The sequence below is a fragment of the Acipenser ruthenus genome, chromosome 21 (genome assembly GCF_902713425.1).
Source record: "Acipenser ruthenus chromosome 21, fAciRut3.2 maternal haplotype, whole genome shotgun sequence".
In the NCBI taxonomy this organism is placed as follows: Eukaryota; Metazoa; Chordata; class Actinopteri; order Acipenseriformes; family Acipenseridae; genus Acipenser; species Acipenser ruthenus.
In genome coordinates, this window is record NC_081209.1 from 14,242,184 (window position 1) to 14,267,891 (window position 25,708).

General features: G+C 38.0%; 1 protein-coding gene across 1 annotated transcript; it reads right to left on the bottom strand.

Moving 5' to 3' along the window:
* Positions 1 to 3,865: 3,865 nt before the first annotated feature.
* LOC117428302 (uncharacterized) lies at positions 3,866 to 24,624 on the bottom strand. The gene is made up of 10 exons (XM_058994849.1): positions 24,465 to 24,624; positions 24,078 to 24,273; positions 23,631 to 23,658; positions 22,466 to 22,585; positions 21,984 to 22,087; positions 17,733 to 17,784; positions 15,165 to 16,996; positions 14,665 to 14,778; positions 13,604 to 13,711; positions 3,866 to 4,168 (listed from the first exon to the last, which is right to left on the bottom strand). The coding sequence occupies exons 7-10, from the start codon at positions 15,949 to 15,951 to the stop codon at positions 4,080 to 4,082; spliced, it is 1,098 nt and encodes a 365-aa protein (XP_058850832.1). The 5' UTR covers positions 15,952 to 16,996; positions 17,733 to 17,784; positions 21,984 to 22,087; positions 22,466 to 22,585; positions 23,631 to 23,658; positions 24,078 to 24,273; positions 24,465 to 24,624; the 3' UTR covers positions 3,866 to 4,079.
* Positions 24,625 to 25,708: the final 1,084 nt, after the last annotated feature.

Below are 25,708 nucleotides of genomic sequence, written 5' to 3' on the forward strand. Positions count from 1 at the left end.
AACTAAATAAATAATACAAAACACTCTGCACAGGGGCGGAGGGGGAGACCCCGATCTAAAAATAAACAAACAATGTACAGGGCTGCTCGCCCTGTTACAGGCCTGAACTGATTTTATTGGTCTATTTATTAACTGAGTGGAGTCACTACTGCTTCTCTTATCTCCCCTCCCACCCGTCTCTATATTCTGGTGCAAGGTTTATCTCTTCCAGTGAGTTGGATGTCACATTTCTGAAGATGTATCTCTATGTAGGGCTGTTGTTAAGTATTGCATTCTGTAAGTAATCTTGTCAATCTGATGGACAGCTATGTATTCTGTATTCATTTTATCCATCCCACTTTCATCTTCACTGAAGTCAGTAAATATGTAATTCAATTATTTTCAATTGCTGTTATCATTTTAACAGGTATTTCCTCTGGACCAGATGAGCCAGAAGGAAGCGTCAGTGTTAAAGACAGAAGAGGAGACGGCTACACTGGAATGCACCAGCAGCACCAGATACTGGCTCCAGTGGTACTGCCAGTATCCCAGGACAGCACCTCAGTTTATACTGTTCAGTGGATCAGACAGCTTCACTGCAGATTATGCCAAAGAATGATTCTCCTCCACTGCAGACAAAGGCAGCGGTTTATCAACGTTAACCATTTCTAGAGTGCTCCTGGAAGACAGCGCTGTGTATTACTGTGCACTGCAGCACACAGTGATACAGTACTGGGGACACGCGTACAAAAACCTGCTGTGCGCTCAGAGCACTAAACACTTGTTCTTATATTGTTTATAAACCAGGAATGATACTGAGGTTAGCCTCAACAGGAAGACAGTTGACATATTATAATTTAACACACATTTCATTTGATGTGCTACAATTGTTTGGCTTAAGTTTCAAAGAAGTGTGGTCAGATTGCATTTCAGATTTAGAAATGTTGGTTCCTCTTACTTTAAACTGTCATTTATTTCCACTTATTTATGTTTTATCATTAAAGTCATGGTGAAGGTTTTATGTGTTTTATTTATTAATTGTTATACTTTTTTCTGATATAGTAGATAACAAGGTGATATCAATAATTTACAGAAATATCAGTCGCTACACTGTATCTCCAGCTGCTACTGAAAGATCATATTTACACTGCAAAGGGGAATGAAGTTATTGATGTTTGCTGTACCAAACAAATTCAATGTAATGTTCACTAAGTCCCTGTTGAACTCAATATAGTTCATTTATCTTATGCATTATAAGACAATAATTGTCTTCAAATTCAATTTAAGTCTATGCTACCATAGTATTAATAAATGATAAAAGCACACACTGCTCAATAAGAAAGCTTTTTGTTAATCAAAGTGGAACTCAGCTCCTTGTGCTAGCAGATCATAGGCTTCAGTTAAAAGTGAAGGGTGTTCTGACAGTCCACAGCACAGGAGCCTCCTGAGTGGGGTTCAGAACTGTGACGTGAATGTGTACTGGCACGTTTATTTGAAGTACACAGCAACACAGAATGTCCACAAGATAATATAGCAGTAGCAGGCAAGCCTCTCTCCCTCCTCTCTTCTCCATGTTGCTGTCATCCTTTCATGCACAGTGTAGCGTTGAGTGCTGTGAAGGTGATGGTGGTTAATGCCTGTGGTGGTGTCTTCTCCCACTGCTAGTGAACTCCTAACTCTATTCAATGTAAATCTGTTATACAATGACATTAGAAATGCGAGTAGCAAAGAAGAAGCCATACTAATGGGGGATTTCAACTTCACCCATATAAAATGGGAAAACCCGGTGGGGAGCACGACAGACAAAATTGAAATGGTGGAAATGACAAATGACTGCTTCCTAACGCAATTTGTCAAGGCACCGACTAGAGGGGAGGCATGCCTTGATTTAGTCTTTTCAAATAATGAAGACAGAATAACTAAAACAGAGGTCAGAGAGCCATTGGCAAACTCAGACCACAACATGGTCTCATTTGAAATATTTTTTAAAACCCCAAAAGTAATAACTAAAGCTAAGGTTTACAATTTTAGAAAAGCAAACTATGAAGGTATGAAACAGAGACTAACATAAGTAGATTGGAGTAAAATAGAGAAAACATCCACAGAAAAAGGATGGCTGTTTTTTAAAAATGTAGTACTAGAGGAGCAAAGCAATTACATCCCAAAGTAGACAACTCTAAATCTAAAACAAAATGGCCAAAATGGTTTAATAGATCAATTGAAAAAAATATTCAGCGAAAAGTCACTTTACAGAGCGTTTAAAAGGGACCAAAAACAAAGTACACAGAAAGAGTACTTGGAACTGCAAAAGCAAGTCAAAAAGGAAGTTAGAAAGGCCAAGAGAGAGATAGAAATGAACATTGTTCAGGGGGCTAAAACCAATTCCAAAATGTTTTTCTGCAATGCCTGCCACATCAACTGTCACTTCCCATACACACCCTGCATTCTCATTATCCCTTGCACTCATTGCCATTATTGGTCTTGTTCATCATCTTTCATTGTTGCTTTATGCTCTTTGTGGTATGCTTGTGAGCTAAATGTCTGTCCATGTGTGCCCTGATCTACCTGTGCCTTACCTGCATGTTGTCCGTGTGTCTTCCCAAAGCATACTTGTCTGCGCCTGTGATGACGCCTCTACCATTCCCTGTCTGACTTTCTCTCTGTAGTAGTGCTTGTAAGGATAACCAAGAACACTTCAGTCTGTGTTGAGCACTTTCCTTGGAACATGTGTCTCAGCATCTTTATTCTGGTTACAACCCAGCTGATAAGGGAATGGTTACAATCCACTTGAAGTTGAACAAAGAGCATTTCAATGTAAAGTGGAGTGATCAAAAAAAGAAGCCAAGTGAGAAGCAACAATTGTGTGAATCTTGAGCCCCAGCACCTTTCCAATTGTGCCTATTTGCTTGATGCTTGACAAGGTTGCCCCAATTACTTCTCCAAATGTGGGCTTTTGTGTTTGATATCACCACTTTAAATGGCTGTTGTATTTTTCTATCTTGTTTTTTTACATTGACAATATTTTTGTTATAGATCAATACAACAATAATGCCTTGATCCTTTCATTCAATGTTGTGTGTCTGGACCCTCACTCGCACTGCCAGCCCGTGGACTTGTCTGTGTGATAAGCTGTTGTCCATTCACTTGAATGCTTACCTTTCCCTGAATACAAAGATGTAAAGAACTAAAATTAAATATTGTACTTCCCTGTATCACAATGTTCCGCAGCCAGGAAGTGCTATTAAATCGTCAGGTGCTGAGAGATAAGAAAAAAAGGGAATTATTGTTAACTTTTCAATTCTGATAATGTCTATGTTAAATTGACAAGTGTTTAGTAAATATGGCTAATATATATTGTGAGCAGGGAGAGGGTTACATTCCTCCATGCTGAAGAAAAAAATGTGCAAATGCACATTGGTTTAATTTAATTGTTTTGTTAAATTGTTTAATTATATTAGTTAATTGTTTTATTATTAATTATCCCCTGCACCTGGTGATCATTATAAAGTAGAGCCAGGTGCAGGGTATTGGAAGTCTGTTCAGGGCTGCTGGTGTGTATAGAAGCCCGCTTGAGAGTGTGCTCAAGCATAAAGGGAAAAAAAAAACAGAAACAAAAAGGTTGTGTAAAACCTTGGCTGAGATGCCAAATATAAATAAAGCGTGATGTCACTCAGAGTGGATCAGATTGCGATCAAAATAAGTACCGCATGGAGCTGGACTCGCACAATGACATTTTATTATCATTCTACTAATTACAAATAGCAGTATTATTTGGTAAAGTATTCGTACTTCACACTGCAGCTGCTTCAAGTACACATCACTCGTGTCGTTTCATATCATCATGTCTCCAGTGAACACTCCAGTGTGGAATAGTTCTCACCTGCATCATCGGTCACGTGTGCAGCTTCTGTCTCATCTTCCCACACTGCAGTTCTTGAGCTCTCCTCATTCTGCACTCACACAGGCACCGAGCATGGAGCAAGGAAATCAGCAGCGCAGTGTTCTCACTACAGCTCTTCTGATGATTCTGATAGGTGTGTATGCAGGGCTTGGGTTCAATTCAAATACTTGCATTATTCACATAGGAGCACACACATATTCTATATCTTTAACATGGATTTATTGAACTGTATTTCAGAGAGAAGTCTTGGAGATTCAGTGGCACAGTCTCCAGCTGAGATACTGACACCTGAAGGAAATGAAACAATATTAACCTGTCAATATAATACAACAGACAGCAGCCCTTATCTATTCTGGTATAAACAAAACCCTGGGGAATCTCCTGAATATATACTGCACACCAGCCAGTGTCTGAGTGATCCCTCAAGTGAGTTTCCAGTCCGTTTCTCAGCTGAGCTGAACCCCAGCAGCCAAACAGTGCCTTTGAGAATACAGCGGTGTGAGCTCACTGACACTGCAGTGTATTACTGTGCTCTGAGGCCCACAGTCACAGGAACTCTACACCTCGCCCTGCAACAACCACCTGCTGCTCTTTGCACTTCAGCATTGCATTGGAAATGTGAATGCTTTAAACTGTGGCAAGCAGCTGTGATATTTAATGTTTTGTTGTGTTAAATGAACCTTTCCCAGGCTGCATGGTAAAACTAATATTGTCTGTACCTCATTGCAGTTTTGCTAATTCTGTAGATCCCAATAGAGACAAGAAAGCTATTTAAAGAAACACATTGAAGAAGGCATTTATTATATTGTTCAGACATGATTCTTCAGTTTGTCTCTTGAATTTGATGCATTTTGACCAATGGAACAATGTTAATGGTACCAAACTGTCACTGGCCTACCCCCTCCAGGTGTTCCACGCTTGGAACGTACATTTCCAAAATCTAGAACACTATAGTTCAATGACGATATGATGACAGCTACATTCTAGAAAATGAACGTTCCATTCTAGGGTCAAACGTCTTTGTAAGCAGAGCCATTGTAACAAGTATTCAGCTGGGGTTATGTTTACAAAGCCTATTGGCACCAGAGCGCAAGTACACATGTGGGCACAGCCATCTGTGTCTTGGGAGTTTTCATTCTGGAATATTTTTAAAAACATTCTTGGACATTTTTTTGGGCTAGGAACATAGCTAATTATAATAATAATAATAATAATAATAATAATAATAACAAATGTACTCAGTTTTACTCTACAGACACAACTATTCTATGCATTATGTATCTCTCAAATTTCACCCCACGTTTTATTGAAAATATGTTTTATTTAATATTAGAAAACTTCTTTGTTTTTGAATGTACCAAAGTGCAGTCCAGTAACATTAGATAACACAGTAGACTGTTGTATTGATGAGACAAAGCCATGGATTGCAATGAATGGACAAGCTTTGCAGGTGCACCCAGCACTTCATACCCTCAGTATCTGCAAAGATAGTAGAAGTGCTGTCTTCTGCCTTGCAATGAAATGTATATCTAACATGTTTATCAGGATTATTAAAAACATTACACTGTGCTTCTAAACAACATGGTGTGTTTTACTTCTGCACTTTCACATTCAAGAGGGATGATTTTAAAACTACCCATATCACTGAAGATCTTTCTCTAAACTATAAAGTATGTATTTGTTATAGATGGAGCAACACATAAGCCCCCTTCACCTAAAATTCTTCCTGCTATAAACGATGAACTGAAGTCTCTTCATGAAGACACACAACACTAGATCTGTGTCCCTGATAGTTACACTTCTTAAACACCAGACATCTTATAAAAGGCCATCCCATAAATGAAGTCACTCCTCAAAATGTTATCCATTTTCTAGGAATACAGATTGAGTCGAGTTTGGATACTTATAGACCATTAACTCCACTCAGACACCCTGTTAACTAAATATCTTGGTATCCATGAATAGATAACCATGCCCTAGTAATCAGCAAGACATCTCACAAGTGCATTTAATTTGAGGGTCTCCTATTAATCCGGCCTGCTGAAACTATTTTTGTTTTTTATTACTTACAGATGTTTAGCGAACGACAAACACAGTGACATTGAAGGGAAAGCAGAGGTGCCTGTCCAGTATGTGATATTGAGAGTAGATACGTGGAGACACAATACACCAAGTTTCAGGTCATGTATAGTGGTTCTTATGCGTTGCAGGATGTACATCGTCATTCTTACTGCATCTCAATCTGTAATATTTAATTTTTGTTTGCTATGAGTCAATTTAATTAAGGGTGAACTGTTTGTCAAATGTCTACACTGCCCTCTTGTGGACAAGACTATGTTGGCACCTCAATTCTAAATATTGTACTGTATATTATTGTGAAAGAGCAAACACAGCCATTGCAACATGTAATGTCAGGCTTTACAGTACACTCATTTCAGTAAAATCAGGTCTCCCCAGCAAAAGGTGATGAGACAGCATACACATGCAGTGCATCCGTTCAGTTTCAGTGGTACCGTCAGGACCCAGGAGAGCAAGTCAAATATATTCTGCAGCTGTGACCACCAGGTGGCACTGTAGTACCTCATTTGTGGAGGTAGACTTGTACACAGAGAGACTCACAGCTCTCAGACCTTTACAACCGCACCCTTCCTGCACGCACAAGCGAAGAGGAAGATTTACTATCTGCTTATGATTTGCTTTTTAATATGTGCAGGTATGGTAGATCTGTGAACAGGTGGCTTGCAGTGGTGACGTCACACCAGAAAAAGAGACTCAGGAAGTAGCAGGGCAAAACTGAAATGCTACGGCGTTCAGTCTTTTATTAAATAACACAAAAACAAAAGATTTAACCAAACACAAAACACTAAAACAAAAAGGCGCGTTGGCCAAACAAACTAACAAGTATTTTGCTGGTTTTTAGCCAGCATGTATATAGCAATTGTTAACTCTCGTTCTCGTTCTCTCACAGACTTACGTCTCTCCAACACTCTCTGACACTCTCACCCTGAGCACAGACAGCTGCAGGCTTTTATATTAAGAACATAAGAAAGTTTATAAACGAGAGGAGGCCATTCAGCCCATCTTGATTGTTTGGTGGTTAGTAGCTTATTGATCCCAGAATCTCATCAAGCAGCTTCTTGAAGGATCCCAGGGTGTCAACAACATTTCTGGGGAGTTGGTTCCATACCCTCACAATTCTCTGTGTAAAAAAGTGCCTCCTATTTTCTGTTCTGAATGCCCCTTTATCTAATCTCCATTTGTGACCCCTGGTCCTTGTTTATTTTTTCAGGTCAAAAAAGTCCCCTGGGTCGACATTGTCTATACCTTTTAGGATTTTGAATGCTTGAATCAAATTACCGCGTAGTCGTCTTTGTTCAAGACTGAATAGATTCAATTATTTTAGCCTGTCTGCATACGACATGCCTTTTAAACCCGGGATAATTCTGGTTGTTCTTCTTTGCATTCTTTCTACAGCAGCAATATCCAGTATATTCTGGCCGAGGGGTTAACTAGCTATTAATTAATTATCCTATTACCCCCCGGCCATAATCTGCAAGAGTTTAATAAGGATGCGTGACTGTCAGCTAGTTAAATAAATCATTAGCTGATCAGTTCCGCTTCCTCACAAGGTTTTTAAAAAGACAAAATAACAAATAACATTGGCTTTCGCCATCATAATAAATAAATAATATAAATAATAAACAAAGGGGCAGGACACTCCGCCACTAGATCCTATATTTATATTAACAAATCTTAATACAGAATATCATCATTTATTTAGACAAATGTGTTGGGAAGCTGATAGGAAAAATATTGAGCTCAAATGTAATACAATTCAATATAAACTATTGCTAATTATTATAACTGCTTTTTAATTATGATAACAATGGATAAGTACTGTAATTGTATTAATTGTATTCAATTTGAGCTCAACATTACAACTATAGCCAAAAGTTCTGCATCATCTACAATCTGTGGAAAATCTATAGTGATATGTAGTTCAATGTTAAAGTAAAATTATGCAGCAAATTTCATATGACTTTCTGAAGCAAAATGTGTTCATTGCAAACTGTTTTGGCCATAGCTGTAGTCGTACACTGTTTCCCCTTGCTTATATATACACACATACACACACACTGAGTGTACAAAACATTAGGAACACCTGCTCTTTCCATGAAATAGACTGACGAGGTGAATCCAGGTGAAAGCTATGATCCGTTATTGATGTAACCTGTTAAATCCACTTCAATCAGTGTAGATGAAGGGGAGACAGGTTAAGAAGGATTTTTAAGCCTTGACACAATTAAGACATGGATTGTGTACTGTATGTGTGCCATTCAGAGGGTAAATGGGCAAGACAAAAGATTTAAGTGCCTTTGAACAGGGTATGGTAGTAAGAACATAAGAACATAAGAACATAAGAAAGTTTACAAACGAGAGGAGGCCATTCAGCCCATCTTGCTTGTTTGGTTGTTAGTAGCTTATTGATCCCAGAATCTCATCAAGCAGTTTCTTGAAGGATCCCAGGGTGTCAGCTTCAACAACATTACTGGGGAGTTGGTTCCAGACCCTCACAATTCTCTGTGTAAAAAAGTGCCTCCTATTTTCTGTTCTGAATGCCCCTTTATCTAATCTCCATTTATGACCCCTGGTCCTTTTTTCTTTTTTCAAGTCAAAGAAGTCCCCCGGGTTGACATTGTCTATACCTTTTAGGATTTTGAATGTTTCAATCAGATCGCCACGTAGTCTTCTTTGTTCAAGACTGAATAGATTCAATTCTTTTAGCCTGTCTGCATACAACATGCCTTTTAAACCAGGGATAATTCTGGTTGCTCTTCTTTGCACTCTTTCTAGAGCAGCAATATTCTTTTTGTAACGAGGTGACCAGAACTGAACACAATATTCTAGGTGAGGTCTTGCAATGTAGAGTTTTAACATTCCTTCCCTTGATTTAAATTCAACACTTCTCACAATATATCCGAGCATCTTGTTAGCCTTTTTTATAGCTTCCCCACATTGTTTATATGAAGACATTTCTGAGTCAAAATAAACGCCTAGGTCTTTTTCATAGTTCCCTTCTTCAATTTCACTATCTCCCACATGATATTTATAATGCACATTTTTATTGCCCGCATGCAGTACTTTACACTTTTAGATGCCAGGCGCGCCGGTTTGAGTGTGTCAAGAACTGCAACGCTGCTGGGTTTTTCACGCTCAACACTTTCCCAAGTGTATCAAGGGCGGTCCACCACCCAAAGGATATCCAGCCAACGGCAGGCCAGTGGTCGAAAATGGCTCATGATGAAAGAGGCCAAAGGAGGCTGACATGAATTGTGCAGAGCAACAGACGGGCTACAGTTAGTCAACTGACAGTCCAGTACAACACTGGTGCCGAAAGACCCATAAAAGAATGCACAACTCGTCGTACATTGACAGGAATGGGGTATGGCAGCCGACGACCTAACAGAGTTCCACTTCTTTCAGCAAAACACAAGAAACTGCGGTTGCAGTGGGCTAAGGAACGAAAACACTGGACACTGTAGGATTGGAAAAACATTGCCTGGTCTGATGAATCCTGGTTCCTGCTGTTTCACGCTGATGGGAGGACTAGGGTATGGAGAAAACCACATGAGTACATGCATCCATCATGTCGCATGTCAACATTGCAGGCTGGTGGTGGTGGAATGATGGTGTGGGGTGTGTTTTCATGGCACACATTGGTCCCCTTGATAAAAGTGGAGCAACGTTTGAATGCCACAGGATAATTGAACATCATTGCCAATCAGGTGCATCCCTTCTTGGCAGCAGTGTATTCATCTTCTAATGGATTGTTTCAGCAGGATAATGCCCCATGCCACAAGGCTAGGATTGTCCAGGAATGGTTCCACGAACATGACAGTGAATTCAGCTTACTGCAGTGGCCTGCCCAGTCACCAGATCTCAATCCAATTGAGCATCTGTGGGATGAGATGGAACGAGCTATTTGAAGTAGAGATCCACTACCAGCCAACTTGACACAACTGTGGGAAGCATTGGAGTCAACATGGGCCAGCATCCCAGTGGAATGCTTTCGACACCTTGTAGAGTCCATGCCCCGACAAATTAAGGCTGTTCTGAGGGCAAAAGGGGGTGCAACTCCTAATGTCCTAATGTTTTGTACACTCAGTGTGTGTGTGTGTATATACATATATATATATATATATATATATATATATATACACACACACTACCGGTCAAAAGTTTTAGAACACCTCAATTTTTCCAGTTTTTATTGAAATTTACGCAGTTAATGTCTCAATGTACTCTGAAATTAAAGCATAGAACAAATAAACAATTGGAGATAAAAAAGAAATCATGGAATCGTTTTGTTTAACAAAATTTAATCTAAATTTTTGACTCATCAAAGTAGCCACCTTTTGCAGATATAACAGCCGAACACACTCGTGGCATTCTTTCTACAATGGAAATCAAATATTGTTCGGAAAGTTCTTCCCAACACTGTTCCACAAGTTCCCACAAATGTGCTGCACTTGTAGGTTGCTTTGCTTTCACCCTTCTGTCCAGTTCATCCCAAACCAGCTCGATGGGGTTTAAGTCTGGAGACTGTGCTGGCCATTCCATGATTTGAAGCCTACCGTCTTGTTCTTTTCTTCTAAGGTAGTTCTGACCTAGCCTGGAGGTATGTTTTGGGTCATTATCTTGCTGTAGGATGAACCCCTGACCAACTAGGCGTATACCAGAGGGTATTGCCACTGCAAAATGCTGAGGTAGCAGTTTTGGTTCAGGGTGCCACTCACTCTGTGCAAGTCGCCGACTCTGGATCCAGCAAAAGAGCCCCAGACCATCACGCTTCCTCCTCCGTGTTTGACAGTTGGTGTCACACACCGAGGAACCATCCTTTCGCCTACTCAACGGCGTACAAAAACCCTGCGTGATGAACCGAAGATTTCAAATTTTGATTCATTGGTCCATAAGACCTTCTTCCAGTCTTCAGTAGTCCACTGGCGGTGCTTCACATGGCCCAGGCAAGCCTCTTTTTCTTATTTTGCCATCTTAGCAATGGCTTTCTTACTGCCACTCGACCTGTCAAACCTGCAGCTCGAAGTCTTCTCTTCACAGTTGAAACTGAGACTTGCTTACTTCGACCAGTGTTAAGCTGTGCTTGAAGCTGTTGTCCTGTGAGCCGCCTATCACGCAAGCTGTTGACTCTCAGAAACTTGTCTTCTGATTCTGTTGTGGCTTTGGGTCTGCCAGACCTCTTCCTGTCAGAGTTTCCTCCAGTTTCCAAGTGCCTTTTGATGGTGTAGGAAACTGTACTCACTGACACCTTGGCTTTCTTTGCAATTTCTCTAAAGGAAAGACCTACACTTTTAAGGGTTATAATGGTCTGTCTGTCTGTCTAATTGCCTTTTTCTCGCCATTATGAGAGCAATATACTACTTCCTGCAGTACAATACTGTCCAAATAATGCTTAAGAGGGTGTAGTAACACAGTCTGTTCCAACACTGCTTTTATACAGACAGAGGGTTTGTAAATAATCAACAAAAGTTGGGACACCTGTAGGAATGGTTAGCATCAACTTTCAAGGCTTAATTTACTTCCATTGCTGCAGAACAGCTGTAAGTTGTTAACCCATTACTTGTTCCCTGAAAAAGGCCTTTTTGTATAACTCTGAAATGTACATTATTTTGCAGTTTTTGGTAACCTAAACTTTTTTTTTTAACCTCTGGCAGTTTGCCGCTTACCTTTGTACCATTTCAGGTTATTCACTGGACTTGAACTGCTTAAATTTCAATAAAAACTGGAAAAATGGGGGTGTTCTAAAACTTTTGACCGGTAGTGTGTGTATATATATATATTGTAACAAACTGGTGGAGAACCCTGCGGGTTACTCCTTTGCTGCTTCCACCGACTGGCACAGACACGTAGAACTTTCAGGCAAGTAACTTTTATTTACAATATTCAGACACCAACACTTTCCTTTTATAACTTATTGCCCTGTACGGGTCACTAACTGACTCACTTCTTCGCCCCTCTCTAACTATTTCAGACTGGTAAGTATCCACAGACTCCCCCTTGCTGGAGTCTCTCTGTAACACAGGTAAGGACGGCGCCGACTCCCTCTGCTGGAGTCTCGCTGCAACACAGATAAGAATAAAGAAGACACTCTCTGCTGGAGTATGGAACGAGCCCCTCTGAAGAAGGCTCCTGGAAGGCCACTCCCGTGACCCAACTCCAAAAGACGTACCCAACAGTGTTAATGAATAATACCCAGACTGTGGGGAAAGGACCCCGGCAGCCAATGTCCTGGTAGATTCCAGAACACACACGAGTGTCCCAGAGTCCACGCCCAATGTCCACACTTTCCACACACCTGTATATAATGTGGTTCCTGTACGTCTCACAATAAACTACGTCCTGCAAACCAGACTGTTGCCTCAGTCCACTTTTTTGTTTGAACCCGCTGCTCCTGCAGCGCGTGCATGCACAATTTCCCTTCGGGTCCCGGGTATTTTACACAGTCAAACAGACGGCAGCTGTGACGGTGCCCAACCGTCACGGAAGCTGCGGAACTGCTTCAAACTTACTACTATGGAGAATAGACGCCAGTTCTGACGGTGCCCATCACGGAAACTGCGGAACTGCTTCAAACTCAATACTGTGGAGCGGCGTTTATCTACAAACGTTTCATAAAAATAAATTAAACTTGTCAAAACAAAAGACTACCTCACCAAGAGGAAAACGCTCACAGTTTACCAAAACAAAACTCTTATTCAAACCAAACAAAACGTTCACTTTACCTTACGATACTTTGTAACACACTCTTTACTTTCTGGGTTCTTTTCAGCAGGACGATCCGGCGGTGCTCCCCACAATCACCCCCTGCTGTCCTGCCCTACTTCCTTATATACCCCAGGAACCCTGCCCTATCCATTAGTGCTCAGGTTCCTGGGTGCTGTTGTTTTTTGTTTTTTTTAATGGCGCCGCCATTTCTTAAAGGCGACGCCACTCTTTCTTACAATATATATATATATATATATATATATATATTTTTTTTTTTATTATTATTATTTTAATGCGCTTAAAGTAATTATATACCCGGCAAATGTTAAGCAGGAGGTTTCACATACGAACAGCCAGTTGAACCTACGCCAGTGAGAGGCACATGTAAAATAACAGACTCAAACCGCAGTTTTAAGTCAGGAGAAAATGACAGTGCATCAAGGTTAAGGGCGAACCTTCGACATTATAATGATATTCGTACATTTGCATACGAAAGTATGCAACAAAGTCGTAGCTAAACTACCGTAGCAGTGACAAAACTAAGTTACAGGAGTCAAAATGGCTTTAATACATCGTGGGTATGTCTACAAATTCACAAAAACCTACGAAAAGTCAAGATACGAATGAAAAATCAATGATACATAGAGCCCACTATGTGTACTTCCTTCCATTGACCTCCTAATTCTTAAAAATGTATCAAAGCTTCCTGAAATTAATTTACAGGACTGTTGATTATTAATAATGCACCGACTGTGCACTTTTATTGGCCAGCTACAATTCCTAGCTCATCCCTTTCTAACTCTGTGAAAAGACAGCTGTGTAACAGGCAGTTTTGTACTGTGTCCCTGGCATTGATTTTATTAAAAAAATGAGGTGCAAAAGAAAACAATTAGTATTATAATGTGCACAGAATGGCTTTTAAATGCAGATCTTTCTTACCTGGTAAAGAACCCTTGGCATCTGATTTTGTGTCATCCTCCACCCACTCCTTAAAATGAGATTTCACTAATGTAGTTTCATCTTGTTTCCATTGTACGTAGCTACGCCCTGTTTAAAAAGCATTTCATTAAATAAACAAAAAAAGGAAGAATTTGCTTGTTCTTCAAATTAGTTAAAAAAAGAATTGACAGTACAGGGTAATTGCTCAAAACATGTAAATTCTGAGCCTTATATAGAAAGAAACACCAGAGAACATTGCTGTTGCAGCTACTTGTAGGTAAAGCTTCTGGTTTTCTGTATTTTCCTCTGAATTTCTGCTTTCCTTTAAGAATTCAGCTGATACCCGTTTAATACATTACTAAATCTTAATGACAACTGATAAAGGTGTTAATAGTGAAACTACAGAGCAGGCCTGGTGTTTGAAGTCACTGTTAAATCAGGACCAAATGTAAAATAATAGTAAGAGAGAACCTATTTAATTTCTTAATTGCCACATCTTAAAATAACTAGGCTTACAACAAAAAATAATCTTCAAGAAAATTTGTTTCGGTGAAAACATACACAAATTGAACAGAATTCCAAAATAGACAATTTTGTAGGGGCTTTATTTCTTTAGTTATTCAAAAGAGTGGTATACTCTTGTGAGCAAGTAACACATGCAGAATTATTCATTTGTATTACCAAGTGGTAGTTAAAAATCTGGTGAATTAGTTAAGGCACAGGGTACCAATATTTATGCCTCCATCTCCATTGACTTTCATAGAGATTAAGTCATAAATATTGGTACTCTGTGCCCTAATTCAGTTAATTCACCAGATTTTTAACTACCACTTGGTGAGACGAATGAGTGTTCAACACACTCACAAGAGATATCATTGACGTGTAAATATAGTTTAACAATATTTGTTAACACTTAATACATCGGTAAATAACATTGTTGGAAACAGAATTTATATAAACATTTGACGACAACTCTATGTACCGATGTTAAAGATACAAATCAACATCCTTAAAAAACAATTAATCTTGATTTATCATTGTCAATGACATAAATAACAAACCTGGCTTAGTGCGAAAATTAACTACATCTGTTCTTTCTGAATCCCCTGCTTCATCAGTACTGGTTCCACTTTTCTCATTTAAAAGTCTGTGTGGTTCTTGGCTTTTCATTTTTCCTTAAAAGAGTCATATTGACAAAAGCAGTATTAAATACCTGTATGTAAACAACTTGCCATCACATCACTCTTGTATACTCAGAGATAATCATTATACTCAATACTTAATAAAATCATGAATAAATTAGCTTATTTCCTGTATGATTGGTTTAAAATCAAATGCTTTTTGTCTGATATTTAATTAGCAGTGTTTACTTTTTTTTAAAATTTATAACTACAAGAGTTTGTTATTCTGCTTAAGTACTGTTAAATAAGAATTTGGCCAAACCATTTTATTTACATCTGAGAACAAATAAATCTTAGATAATCTTAGTAGCTATGTATTGTTTTCCACTTAATTTATATTTAACTATTGGATTATGTATTTTGTAACAAGTTAAACTTACGTGGTTTGTTCTCTAGGTTATCAAAGTATTTACCAACTTTGGTAATTGCAGCTACAGCCATTGGACATTGTTGGTAAACATGCTGGTTCATATCCCGTGAGTGACCCATGTGGCGGTAAAATATCTCCCTCTCTCCTTCTGGGACTTCAAGACTTGAGTAAATTGTAGAGGCTCTATGGCGCATTTTTGTTGCTGTTATTTTATTACTTATTTTTGCAGCCTTGCAGATCTCATTTACAGCATGCCATCCACTTACATGGTCCTCTGATTTTCGTGTGTATGGAAAGAGGAACTGGTTTAATGGGTTTACACCAGCCTCTTTTCGTATGTCAGAATTACTTAGTTTTCTAAGAGCTTCAAGGCAGTCATTTGGAATAAGTACAGGAACCAAGTGTTTCGTCCCTTTTCCTGCCTGGAATGCTATTTTGTACTTCCCCAGTAGAGCCTTTTCAACTGGATTTGAAATGTTTTCAGCCGCATTTTCATCAATCCACACTCCAGATTCTGCATCTTTCCATTCTGTAAGCAACATTCTACTGGGCTCACCTCCTCTGCGTTCATTGAATTGAGTAAGTCTGGAAACTACAAGATCACGAAGTTCCTTATACTCGCTTTCTCCCCACATTAAGTACTCTTCATTTAAAAGAGACTTCGTTTTCTGTACTGTGTATTTTCCAACCCTCTCAATGTTAGATTCAAATGGCAATTGAGCAGGTTTTCTAAGCTTTTCTTGTCTGCTTTTCACAACTGCATATTCAGCATCACCAAATACAGAAGGCCATCTCATATTTAGTATTGACACAAATTTATCAATTCCTTCAGCTTTCTAATCTTGATCTTCAATAAGGTACGTGGCTTTCATGATTTTGGCAGCTGTTTTCAACAGATAACCTATACTGAGTTTTAGGCCAGACTTAATTCCATCGTCTTCATTCAGAGTGAGTTCTGCAATTGCCTGTTCTAAAATTGGAAAATAGGATCTCTGTAACATACATTCAGAAGAGCTTACTTGCTTTCCCTCTTGGTGAGCGATGTTTTTGAAGGCAATATATAAGTTCCCAAGTCTTCTCATAACACTCATGGTATATCTTCTTACTTCAGTTTTTTTATCTTTTTTTCTGTGGATTTTTTCGTATTGCTTTCTTCCAACTGTTTTTATCATGACATCATTCCTGCAGATCTCACCAACCTCATCATTTTGAAATCTTGATAAAATGCAATCTCTAAAACTTTGTTCTTCTTTTGCAGTTGAAATCAATGACAATGGTATTGAAACCGCACCACTCTTTTCACTTTCCCCTTCATTACACCTCTCTTTATGGCGGTGAAAATACTCACGAGCAAAAAGACCTTTGCATTGGCCACACATTATCAAGTCAGAATTCCCCTGCTCTCTCTCTCGAATATATTTTGCACCACCTTGTTTCATTTGACTTTTGTTGAATTTAAAAATGCCCTCTTTTTTCAAGCAATCAAAGGCTCTATCTTTTTCTGGTTTTGGTAACTTGAGAGCAGCTGATACTTTTTTTTCATTTAGATGTTTTTTTTTTTGTAGATGTCTTGTTAGCTTTGACTGAAAAGATTCACAAAAGGGACATGGCCTCTTTGGTTTTTTCCCTTTTTTAGCTTGGGTCTTATCAACTGATGGTTGATTCAAGAAAGCTTCACCATCAGTGGTAAAACTGACAGAATCATTCTTCTTGTTTGCATTTTTTTGTTGCATGAACCTTCACTATTTTTGTTTATGTTTGCTGAATATTTAGTGAAGTGGTACAACTGACTTGACAAATTGCTGTGTATTTCTTCAAATCTTGCAGTTGAGGGACTTGGCTCTGGAAGAAAAACAAATCCAAATAATTAAATATATAAACTTTAAACAATTTACATTTCTTTAAATTAAAACTAAAAAAACTATACAGCCCACCCTTGATAATAGTGTAAGGTCTGGGGTAGGCATTAAAATAAAGCACACAGTACAATACTAATACATGAGTTAACAAACTGCAGTTCAGGTTTTAGAAATTTACAAATACTGTTTCGTCAATTATCATTCATTCATTCATTCATTCATTCTGATAGGGAGAGATGCACCATATACAACGGTGGATTTGCTATGCCTTGATATTGTGAGAAACACTGGCGATATGTAAGCGTGGCGATATAACACATACCTGAAATGTGTATGCTTAATTTGACTGATTAAGTGCATCTATGAAACAAAGTATCAGCTTTGTTTTTGCGTGTTATTTTTCATTCTATGCATGTTATGTAATATTTTGTTGCTTTATTATGAGGCTGTATCTGCTATAATGTATATCTTTCACCAGAACAATTATTAGAAATTACAGAAATCACTTTAGTTTTTTCTAATTTTACTTCCGTCTGCGACTTTAATTGTGTAAATCATTGATTGTCAAAAAAACAAGAAAAAACTGACCAGAAAAAGATAAAACAAGACCAGTTGTGTTGAAAAATATTAAAATAAGTTAGACAATCAAAATTAATGTGTCTAAAATGAATTACTGAACACAAGAAAGGGACTAGTATAATATTGATAATTTTACATACCAGTAACATCTGAGCATTTCTGCATGTGTAGTTTTTCCTTTTGCAGTGTTCTCTGCTCAAAAGAAAGTCACAGTATGAACAAACCTTTTTATTTTTATAAGTCTCAAGAATAGTGTTTTTTTTCATTGGCAGACAATTAATATAAATTTAAAACGAAACAATACTACTATTCATAAAGAATATGGTTTTGATAATTATGAATATTTTCTGTATTTGACATTTTAACATACTTATTTCATTAAACTTATAACAAATATATTAGTCAAGTTATTAAAGGGTATATCTATTGTTACTCATATTCAAAAACAGTAACTACAGCAGTTTGCCAAGTATGACTATTATTATCATCATCATCATTATTAAGTTATTTAGCAGACACTTATATGGTTTAACAAACACTAACATACAATGTTCTACATATACACAACATTACAGGGGTAACAACATCACTATAAAAACTCTATACATTAAAGTGAATAAAATTAAGGTATAAGGGAAGATGAGAATGGTCTACAAGTGTAATCTAAACAGATGTGTCTTAAGGAAGTGTCAAAAGGTGGTAAGACACTGCAGTTCTAATGCTCATGGGCAGCTCATTCTACAACTGTGGAGAGCCCGGGCAGTCGGACACTTGAGGGAAAGCATGACAAATCGACTTGTAGAAGAGGAACGGAAAGGGCAAGAGAGGATATAGTGAGAGACAAGAGACTGGAGGTAGGAAGGAGCAGCTTGGTGAAGAGAGCGATGGGTAAGGACAAGGGTCTTGAATTTAATACGGACAGCAATAGAAAGCAAGTGTAGAGTACAAATTAGAGGAGCAGCATAAGAGAAGCGTGGCAGAGAGGATATAAGGCGAGCAGCAGAAATTTGAATACGCTGAAGAGGGCGAATGGTAGAAGCAGGAAGGCTGGCCAGAAAAGAGTAGCCGTAGTCCAGTCTTGATAAAACAAGTGACTGGACTAAAAACTGAAAAGAAAAGGCCATTCTGTAGATGTTGCTCAGGAAGAAAACAGCAAGAGTGTGCCAGGGAAGACTATAGTATACTTAATTGCAGAGAAACATTACATTTAAAACAAACTGCATCTATTCTTACAGTTTACATTAAGATCACAAAAAATTGTGCAATGGTACGCAGCATTTTATTTATTTTTTTAATCTGCAATCATACTAAAAAGGATAAACATAAATTAAATTGCCAATGTTAATGTTCTACACAATTTATAACTACTGTAAAACTTCAAATAATTGCCGGGTCTCAAATAATCGTCTGTCTCGAATACGCGCCGGGTCTGCTGGCAATTATTGTAAATAAATGCCGGGTCTCTGTCACTGCCATTGAAGCTGAGGAAGATGAGGAGGAGCTTGAGCGTAATGAACTGCTAATAAGTGACACCGATGAAAGTGACTATCAGAATTAATAAATAATACTAATAGAAAACTTAATTTGAGGTAGGCCTACATGTAATGCATATTTGCTTAATTTTTTTTTTTAATGCATAAAAGTTCAACGGAGGAAGCTGGTAGTCAACAAGGTGCAAAAGCAGGAGAGGATGAGGTGCGTAAAGGCCGTTTCCCAGGCCAAGCAGGGAGAATGGATGAGATGGGAGAGTGTGGAACAATTGTCCAGACTGGCTGGCAAGACCTATGGTCAATGGAACAGAGCAGGATCAGTTTCCTCATCAGGTCAACATATGATGTTCTCCCATCAACACAGAACCTAAACCTCTGGGTATGAGAGGATCCCTAATGTCCTTTGTGTTCATCACCTGCAACATTAAGGCACATTTTGACAGGATGTAAGGTGGCTCTTAGCCAAGGACGGTTTACTTGGCGCCATGACCAGGTGCTGCGATGTTTCGCCTTAGCATTGGAAGATACGCATAAGATGACCAATAAGTTGCCACCAGTTCCATCAAAACATTACACACAAAAGACAACATTCCTCCGCCCAGGAGAACAACCATCCAGAAAAGGTGTTAAAATCAATCCTCGCCCAGGAAAACAACCACTAAGAAAAGGTATTAAAATCAATCCTCGCCCAGGACAACTGGAAGCTGCTAGAGACTGGAAAATGCTGGCAGATGTTGGTCAACGGCTTATTTTTCCACCTGAAATTGCCACCACTAACCTTCGACCAGATATTGTCTTGTGGTCTGGATCAGCACGCCTTGTTCATCTGGTAGTGTTAACAGTGCCATGGGAGGATGCTGTAGATGAGGCATATGAGAGGAAGAAACTGCGGTATGCTCAACTAGCCGCTGAAGCGGAACAGCGAGGATGGAGAGTCCAGGTTTACCTAGTGAAGGTGGGTTGTCGAGGATTTGTGGTACACTCTACAACCTGGTTTCTCAGAGATGTCGAATTCAGTGGCCAAGAGTTGCATCGCACAGTGAAGAACTTATCTGAAGCAGCAGAGAGGAGCAGCAACTGGCTGTGGTTGAGACGGAAAGATTCTGGTTGGGGATCTCAAGCACAATAGAAAGAAAGAAATGCTGATGTACGGGTAAGTAAGCTGGGCTGAGTTGAGTGGGGGACGGAGGGGAGTGATGCTGGGACGTCAGAATCACCGTCGAGCCCTCTTGAGGTGTCGTGGGCTAGTCGACTAAATACCGAGGATGGAAGGTGTCCACTTGAAGACCCTAGAGATGTACCCTACTTAGCTCTATCCAGACAGTTGTTATGCTGATGCGTTGGGGAGACTGTGATTGATCCCCAGAGCCAGCATCGCAGCCGTTGTGTGTGCTGATGCGCTAGGGAGGCAAAATAAGCTGATCCCTGGAGCCAGCATTACACTTCAGCCATCAACACCAGGCAGAAGGATATCTACATCATCATATGGAAGGAAACGCAAATGGATGGAGACACAGATGGATCACATTAGTTTACTGTAAAACTACGTCTTAGTTGGTGCTTATCTTGGCGAGAGCAGAGTTCAAATCAGCATGAAGTTTTAACATCTATTCTCGTGTAATGGAAATCATAAAACAAAACTGTTACTTAGTTCCCACTGACACACAACCTTTTAACAAAGTTGCTGGAATGTTTAAATTGAGTTAAGATGTTGTTACAAGGTTGTGTGTTAGCAGCTATTCAATGACACCATGAAGCATGTGAAGCTAGTGATCTAATATAAACGCTGGTCTCAAATAATCACCAGTCTCCAATGCACGCCAGGTCTGCTTGCAAATATTGTAAATAAATATTGTAATAGTGAATATCTTGTATGTTTATGTCCGTGTTATGTCTGTGGTGAAGGGACCATGTGTATTGCTCAGATCCGCTCCGCCCCGCCCCCCCTTCCCCCCCCTTTTTTTTCTCCCGGTCTCACTCGGTTTTCTTGGCTTTTTCCAGAGAAAAAACGATTAGAGACCCAACATCGGACTGGAAAGGAAAAATTAGGACCGCAAAGGGTTACATAAAATGTGTTTTTAGAGTAAATGGGATGAATTTCAAGAATCTACAGGATTTTAAACAAGGCATTCAGCCACATCAATTTGAGCCACTGGAAAGGGTGTCTGCTGAAGAATCAAAAAGTGAGAGATCCTTAAATTCTTCTTCAGAAGACAAAAAAGTAAACAGGAAGGGACTTGGCAACAAGGCAGACTTTATGATAACTGTTATAGCATTCCATTCTGTATTAACAACTATAGCTTATTGATCCAAAATAAATAGATTCAATTTATTGATTTTAAAGAAAATTGATTGTGTGTTTAACTCATTATATAACAGTTTTCTTAATTAATATTGATAATACACGGGTCTACAAGAGTAGTCTGAGCAGGTGGATTTTGAGGAAGCGCCAGAAGGCTATGATAGATCCAGTATATTATTATTATTGACATTATTAAAAATATTATTTCTTCGTTTGGCTGATACCTGCATCCAAGGTGACGTACAGGGTTTTCTTTAAAAAATACAATACTGTCCCCCGCCAGTGGAGCAACACGCTTTTACATTTTGCAAATTATATTAACTTTTAAAATATATTCTAGGTAATCTAAATCTCATGACTCTGGGCGAGTTTGTTTCTCAGGCATAGACTGGATTAGTTTCGCAAAGGGGACGGATTTGAGACAGGCTCTGACTTATTTCGTATCACAAGCATGAATGTGATTCTTCGGCTCTGTCCCTCTCTCTCTCTCCCTCTTTCAAGCAGTCCGCTCCTGTCAGTGTTTGTAGGTGTGTGTGGGGGTGGGGGGTATAGTGAAACATTTTTGAATGATGACGTGTCAATAAATCTTATACACTCACCTTGATCAATGGAATAAAACAGTCATCATCTGATTCCTCCATCTCTGGATCAGTATCGGGCACATAAGAGGAACCACTGCTAAGGTAGTCCTCAAACTCACAATCTACAAATAGTAATGGTTCAGGAAAGAAAATGGCAAATGTAATAACCTTAGTTGACTCTTACAAACACTACTTAAAAGACGTCAAATAAAAATGCAACTTTGCAATACATACATGAAACCATGCAGATTACAAAATAGACCTGAAAGAAACAAGAACCAAAGGAAGAGTGTGGGGAAAAAAGGCATTTTTGAAAGGCCTTAATGGAATAAGGACTGCATACATTAGGCTGAAAAGGTGACATATGACTTAAGATTTAAGTCATATTTACAGTTAGAATCAACTGTTTTTTTCTAAATAAAACACCTATTACACAATGCTTAGCATTCAAAACATAATAGATGCAAGTATACTGAAAAGACCACTAAATTAAAACTCACCACTCGCAACAACAGATTTTTGTTGAGAACTGCTGTGTCTTCTGAGATCGACTTGGGAAGTTTCAGAGATTATGCCATTTTCTACAGATTCTGATTGAGCTGACTGCTCGTCCGCTAAAACTGGAAGTCAGAAAAATTCTGTAAATATTTAAGAAATGAACACCCCCTTGAAAACTTTTACCTAAAATATTTACAGTGTGTTATGTATATTATAAAAATACATTCAATACCAACCGTAATATAAAACCAAATATGACGTATACTTTTGGTTGAAAAATGTATATTAAGGAGACTCTAATATCTGCATATGAAATGCTAGTGTATGGACACATCACATGCTAGGATGAAAGAATTGACATGTGACCTAAGATCTAAATCAAATTGTATATACCATTCAGAATTAGGATCAATTTAAACCATTCCCAAAATCATTCCGGTAACTGAGTTGTTAGTTTATGTTTTTTTTTTTTTTCTGTAACTCTTTTTAAACTTTAAAAGTGACATCTATAACCATTAATGTTAATTAATGTACAGCTTGTATTTAAAATAAGAGAAGGTACAACTTGGTTACATTTAACTTGGTTATGTTCTTATATATTGTGTTCAGCATTCAAAATATTGAAATGGACACTGAACACTCCAAAAACAATGGAAACTAAAAGTTTTTTCCTTGTGCTGCAATCACTTCTGATGCTTCAGAGATTAGTTGTTGACTGTTGACTGATTTTCTTATTTAAAAAAAAAAAACCATGTTAATCATCATAATATTTAAGTTGTCAAAAGAGAACAAGGGGCTGGATTAAATCAAATCTTTGACCCACCCACTAATAGCAAACTACAAACAAGTACTTGATAGCGGTTCTATTTATGAGTAGAAGAAATAAGCATCTAGCAAAAAATAAAGCTGCCACCGAGTACAGGTTTGTAGTTTTCTATTATCGGGTGGGTCAAAGTTTTGATTTAATCCCAGCCCAGGTTATGGAGAACATTAGACATTAGATGAAAATCTCTGAATAAGAATAAAAAGACCTTTTAACCTCAAACTCTTAATTCTTCTTCAGCCTCTTAAATCTTACCATAATGTGCAATCAAGACGAAAAGGAATAATGCAATATCACATTTGGAGGAAACTATTTTTATTTTGTTCTTATCTAATTCCACTCACCTGTTGCATAACTTTCAGAAGGGTTTTGCTGGAAAATAAAAACTGAATTAGTTGTTTAAAAAGAAAAAAACATTAAACAAAACTAAAGATGAAACTACTACTTCAGTTTATCACCACTTGTAAAATATAATTTTTCACACCTAAATTTTTTTTTCACATATAAATCATTAAACATACACATTTATCTTTGCTTAATGGTTATAAAAAATAAACCAACAGTGCAAGTCTTTTTCTTAAATATTTGAAAGTGCAACGATGTGTGTGCACCGTTTACTTTTAAGTATTTTAGTACAAGTAGTAATGTGATTTTCTATGTTTATATCACCTCAGCAGATCCCTATCATTCTCAAATGTCATGGTAAAACTGAAGTCTTTTTTTTATTCTACAGTGCTGTTATTATTATTATTATTATTATTATTATTATTATTTAAGAATGCATTAATTACCTTTCTCCACCAATACTGGTGACTGGGTCCACCATAATTGTATTCAATTTCTTCCCCTTTTTCAATATTTCTTGCCACAAAGAATGCAGCATAAGGCACCCCATCCACATTAACAAGTTTGACAACTAAATTTGGGGATTGATGATTATCGTTAATTAGCCTGGCATAACTCCCATCGTCCACAGAAGCATCAATCCTAAAAAGAAATAAAACGCAAAGTTTTCATTTTTTGCTAATATTAATATACCGTCATGTTGAAATATAATTAAAAGGGAGTTTGATTGTTTGCTTGTTTTTTCAGACATCTCTACAAATGTTTAAAAACCTTGATATTTTGAAAATATAAATCTATTAATTTGTACATGTTCGAAAACATATTATACTTACCATAGTGTCATCCTCCCAAACATTAACGCGAATACGTAAGAGTCGTCCGCGAAGGAACACTCGTCCTTCATTTTTCCCGCGTAATAAAGTACATAGTCTCCTTGTTTTATCTCTTCTGTTGTGACAATTCCTCGTCCTTAAACAAAATATGGAATTAAACAATAGTAAATAATCAGTAGTCTTATTTAACTCAATTGAAAATAAAAACAACTAACATATTCAATAATAACATAATCTGCAAATACAAATTCGGTAATATTAAAAGTAGGACAAAGTATTATCCAATTGGGTTGTACATACTGTGGTAAAAATGTTTCAGAATGGTTGAATAAATTAATATTTTTGTTTGTTACTGCACCATCAAATATAAATCCACAATTTATCTAGCTAAAACTGGATTTAGCTAACTACGATGTCAGTACAAAAAATACTAATTAAATGTTTGTTGTAAATAAAACACTTTTAGTTTTAAATGATATATTATATTGAGTCAAGCACAAGTTTTGACAAATTTGAAAACATTCTATATTTTAAAAACGTTGTTGTCCCCACTCTTACACATAGTGGTTAGATAAACAGATGGATAATAATACACAGATCTATCGGTGATTCTACAGCTTGAATTACATAATAGTAATATTTAATATTTAGGCCTGGACCGAATCAAAACTTTGACCCATCCGCTAATCACAAATTACAATACAGTCCTTGATAGCGGTTTTTTTTTTTAAAGAGTAGAATGAAGAAAGAACCACCTGACAAAAAAAGAAACTGCCACTGGGTAGAGGTTTGTAATTGTTTATTAGCGGGTGGGTCCAGGCCTTCATATTATTAATAAACATTTTACCAACATCAGGACAAATAAAAGACTTACCTTTCTTTCCGCAGTTTTTTATTTCAAGGTTGTCAGGTTTATTTATTTTTTTCCGGATGTCTTCTAAAAAGCACCTTTTCTTCCTTTTTGGTCTTTTCTGTGGAATTTCTTTTAGTTCGACATTTTGACGCTTTGCGCCTCTCCTCGCGCTCACCATTCTTCGTTTATGGCGCGATTTGAACAAAACGTCATAATATATCGGTGCGTTCACGGGGATCATTCTGCGCAGACTCTATGCAGAATCTGACCAATTTAGCCAATGGATGCGTTCACGGAGATCATTCTTAGAAGATCATTGGCTAAATTGGTCAGATTTTGCACAGAATCTGCGCAGAATGATCCCCTTGAACGTCAGCTGCAATCTGCAGTT

Excerpts from the sequence above, each read along its gene's own strand:
- LOC117428302 (XM_058994849.1), bottom strand. The coding sequence starts at position 15,951 with ATGAGATGGCCTTCTGTATTTGGTGATGCTGAATATGCAGTTGTGAAA. Across the intron at positions 14,779-15,164 it reads TAACCTAGAGAACAAACCAC|GAAAAATGAAAAGCCAAGAA; the intron begins GTAAGTTTAACT and ends GACTCTTTTAAG. Across the intron at positions 4,169-13,603 it reads TGCCAAGGGTTCTTTACCAG|GTGTCAGTATCTCAGCTGGA; the intron begins GTAAGAAAGATC and ends CATTTCCTTCAG.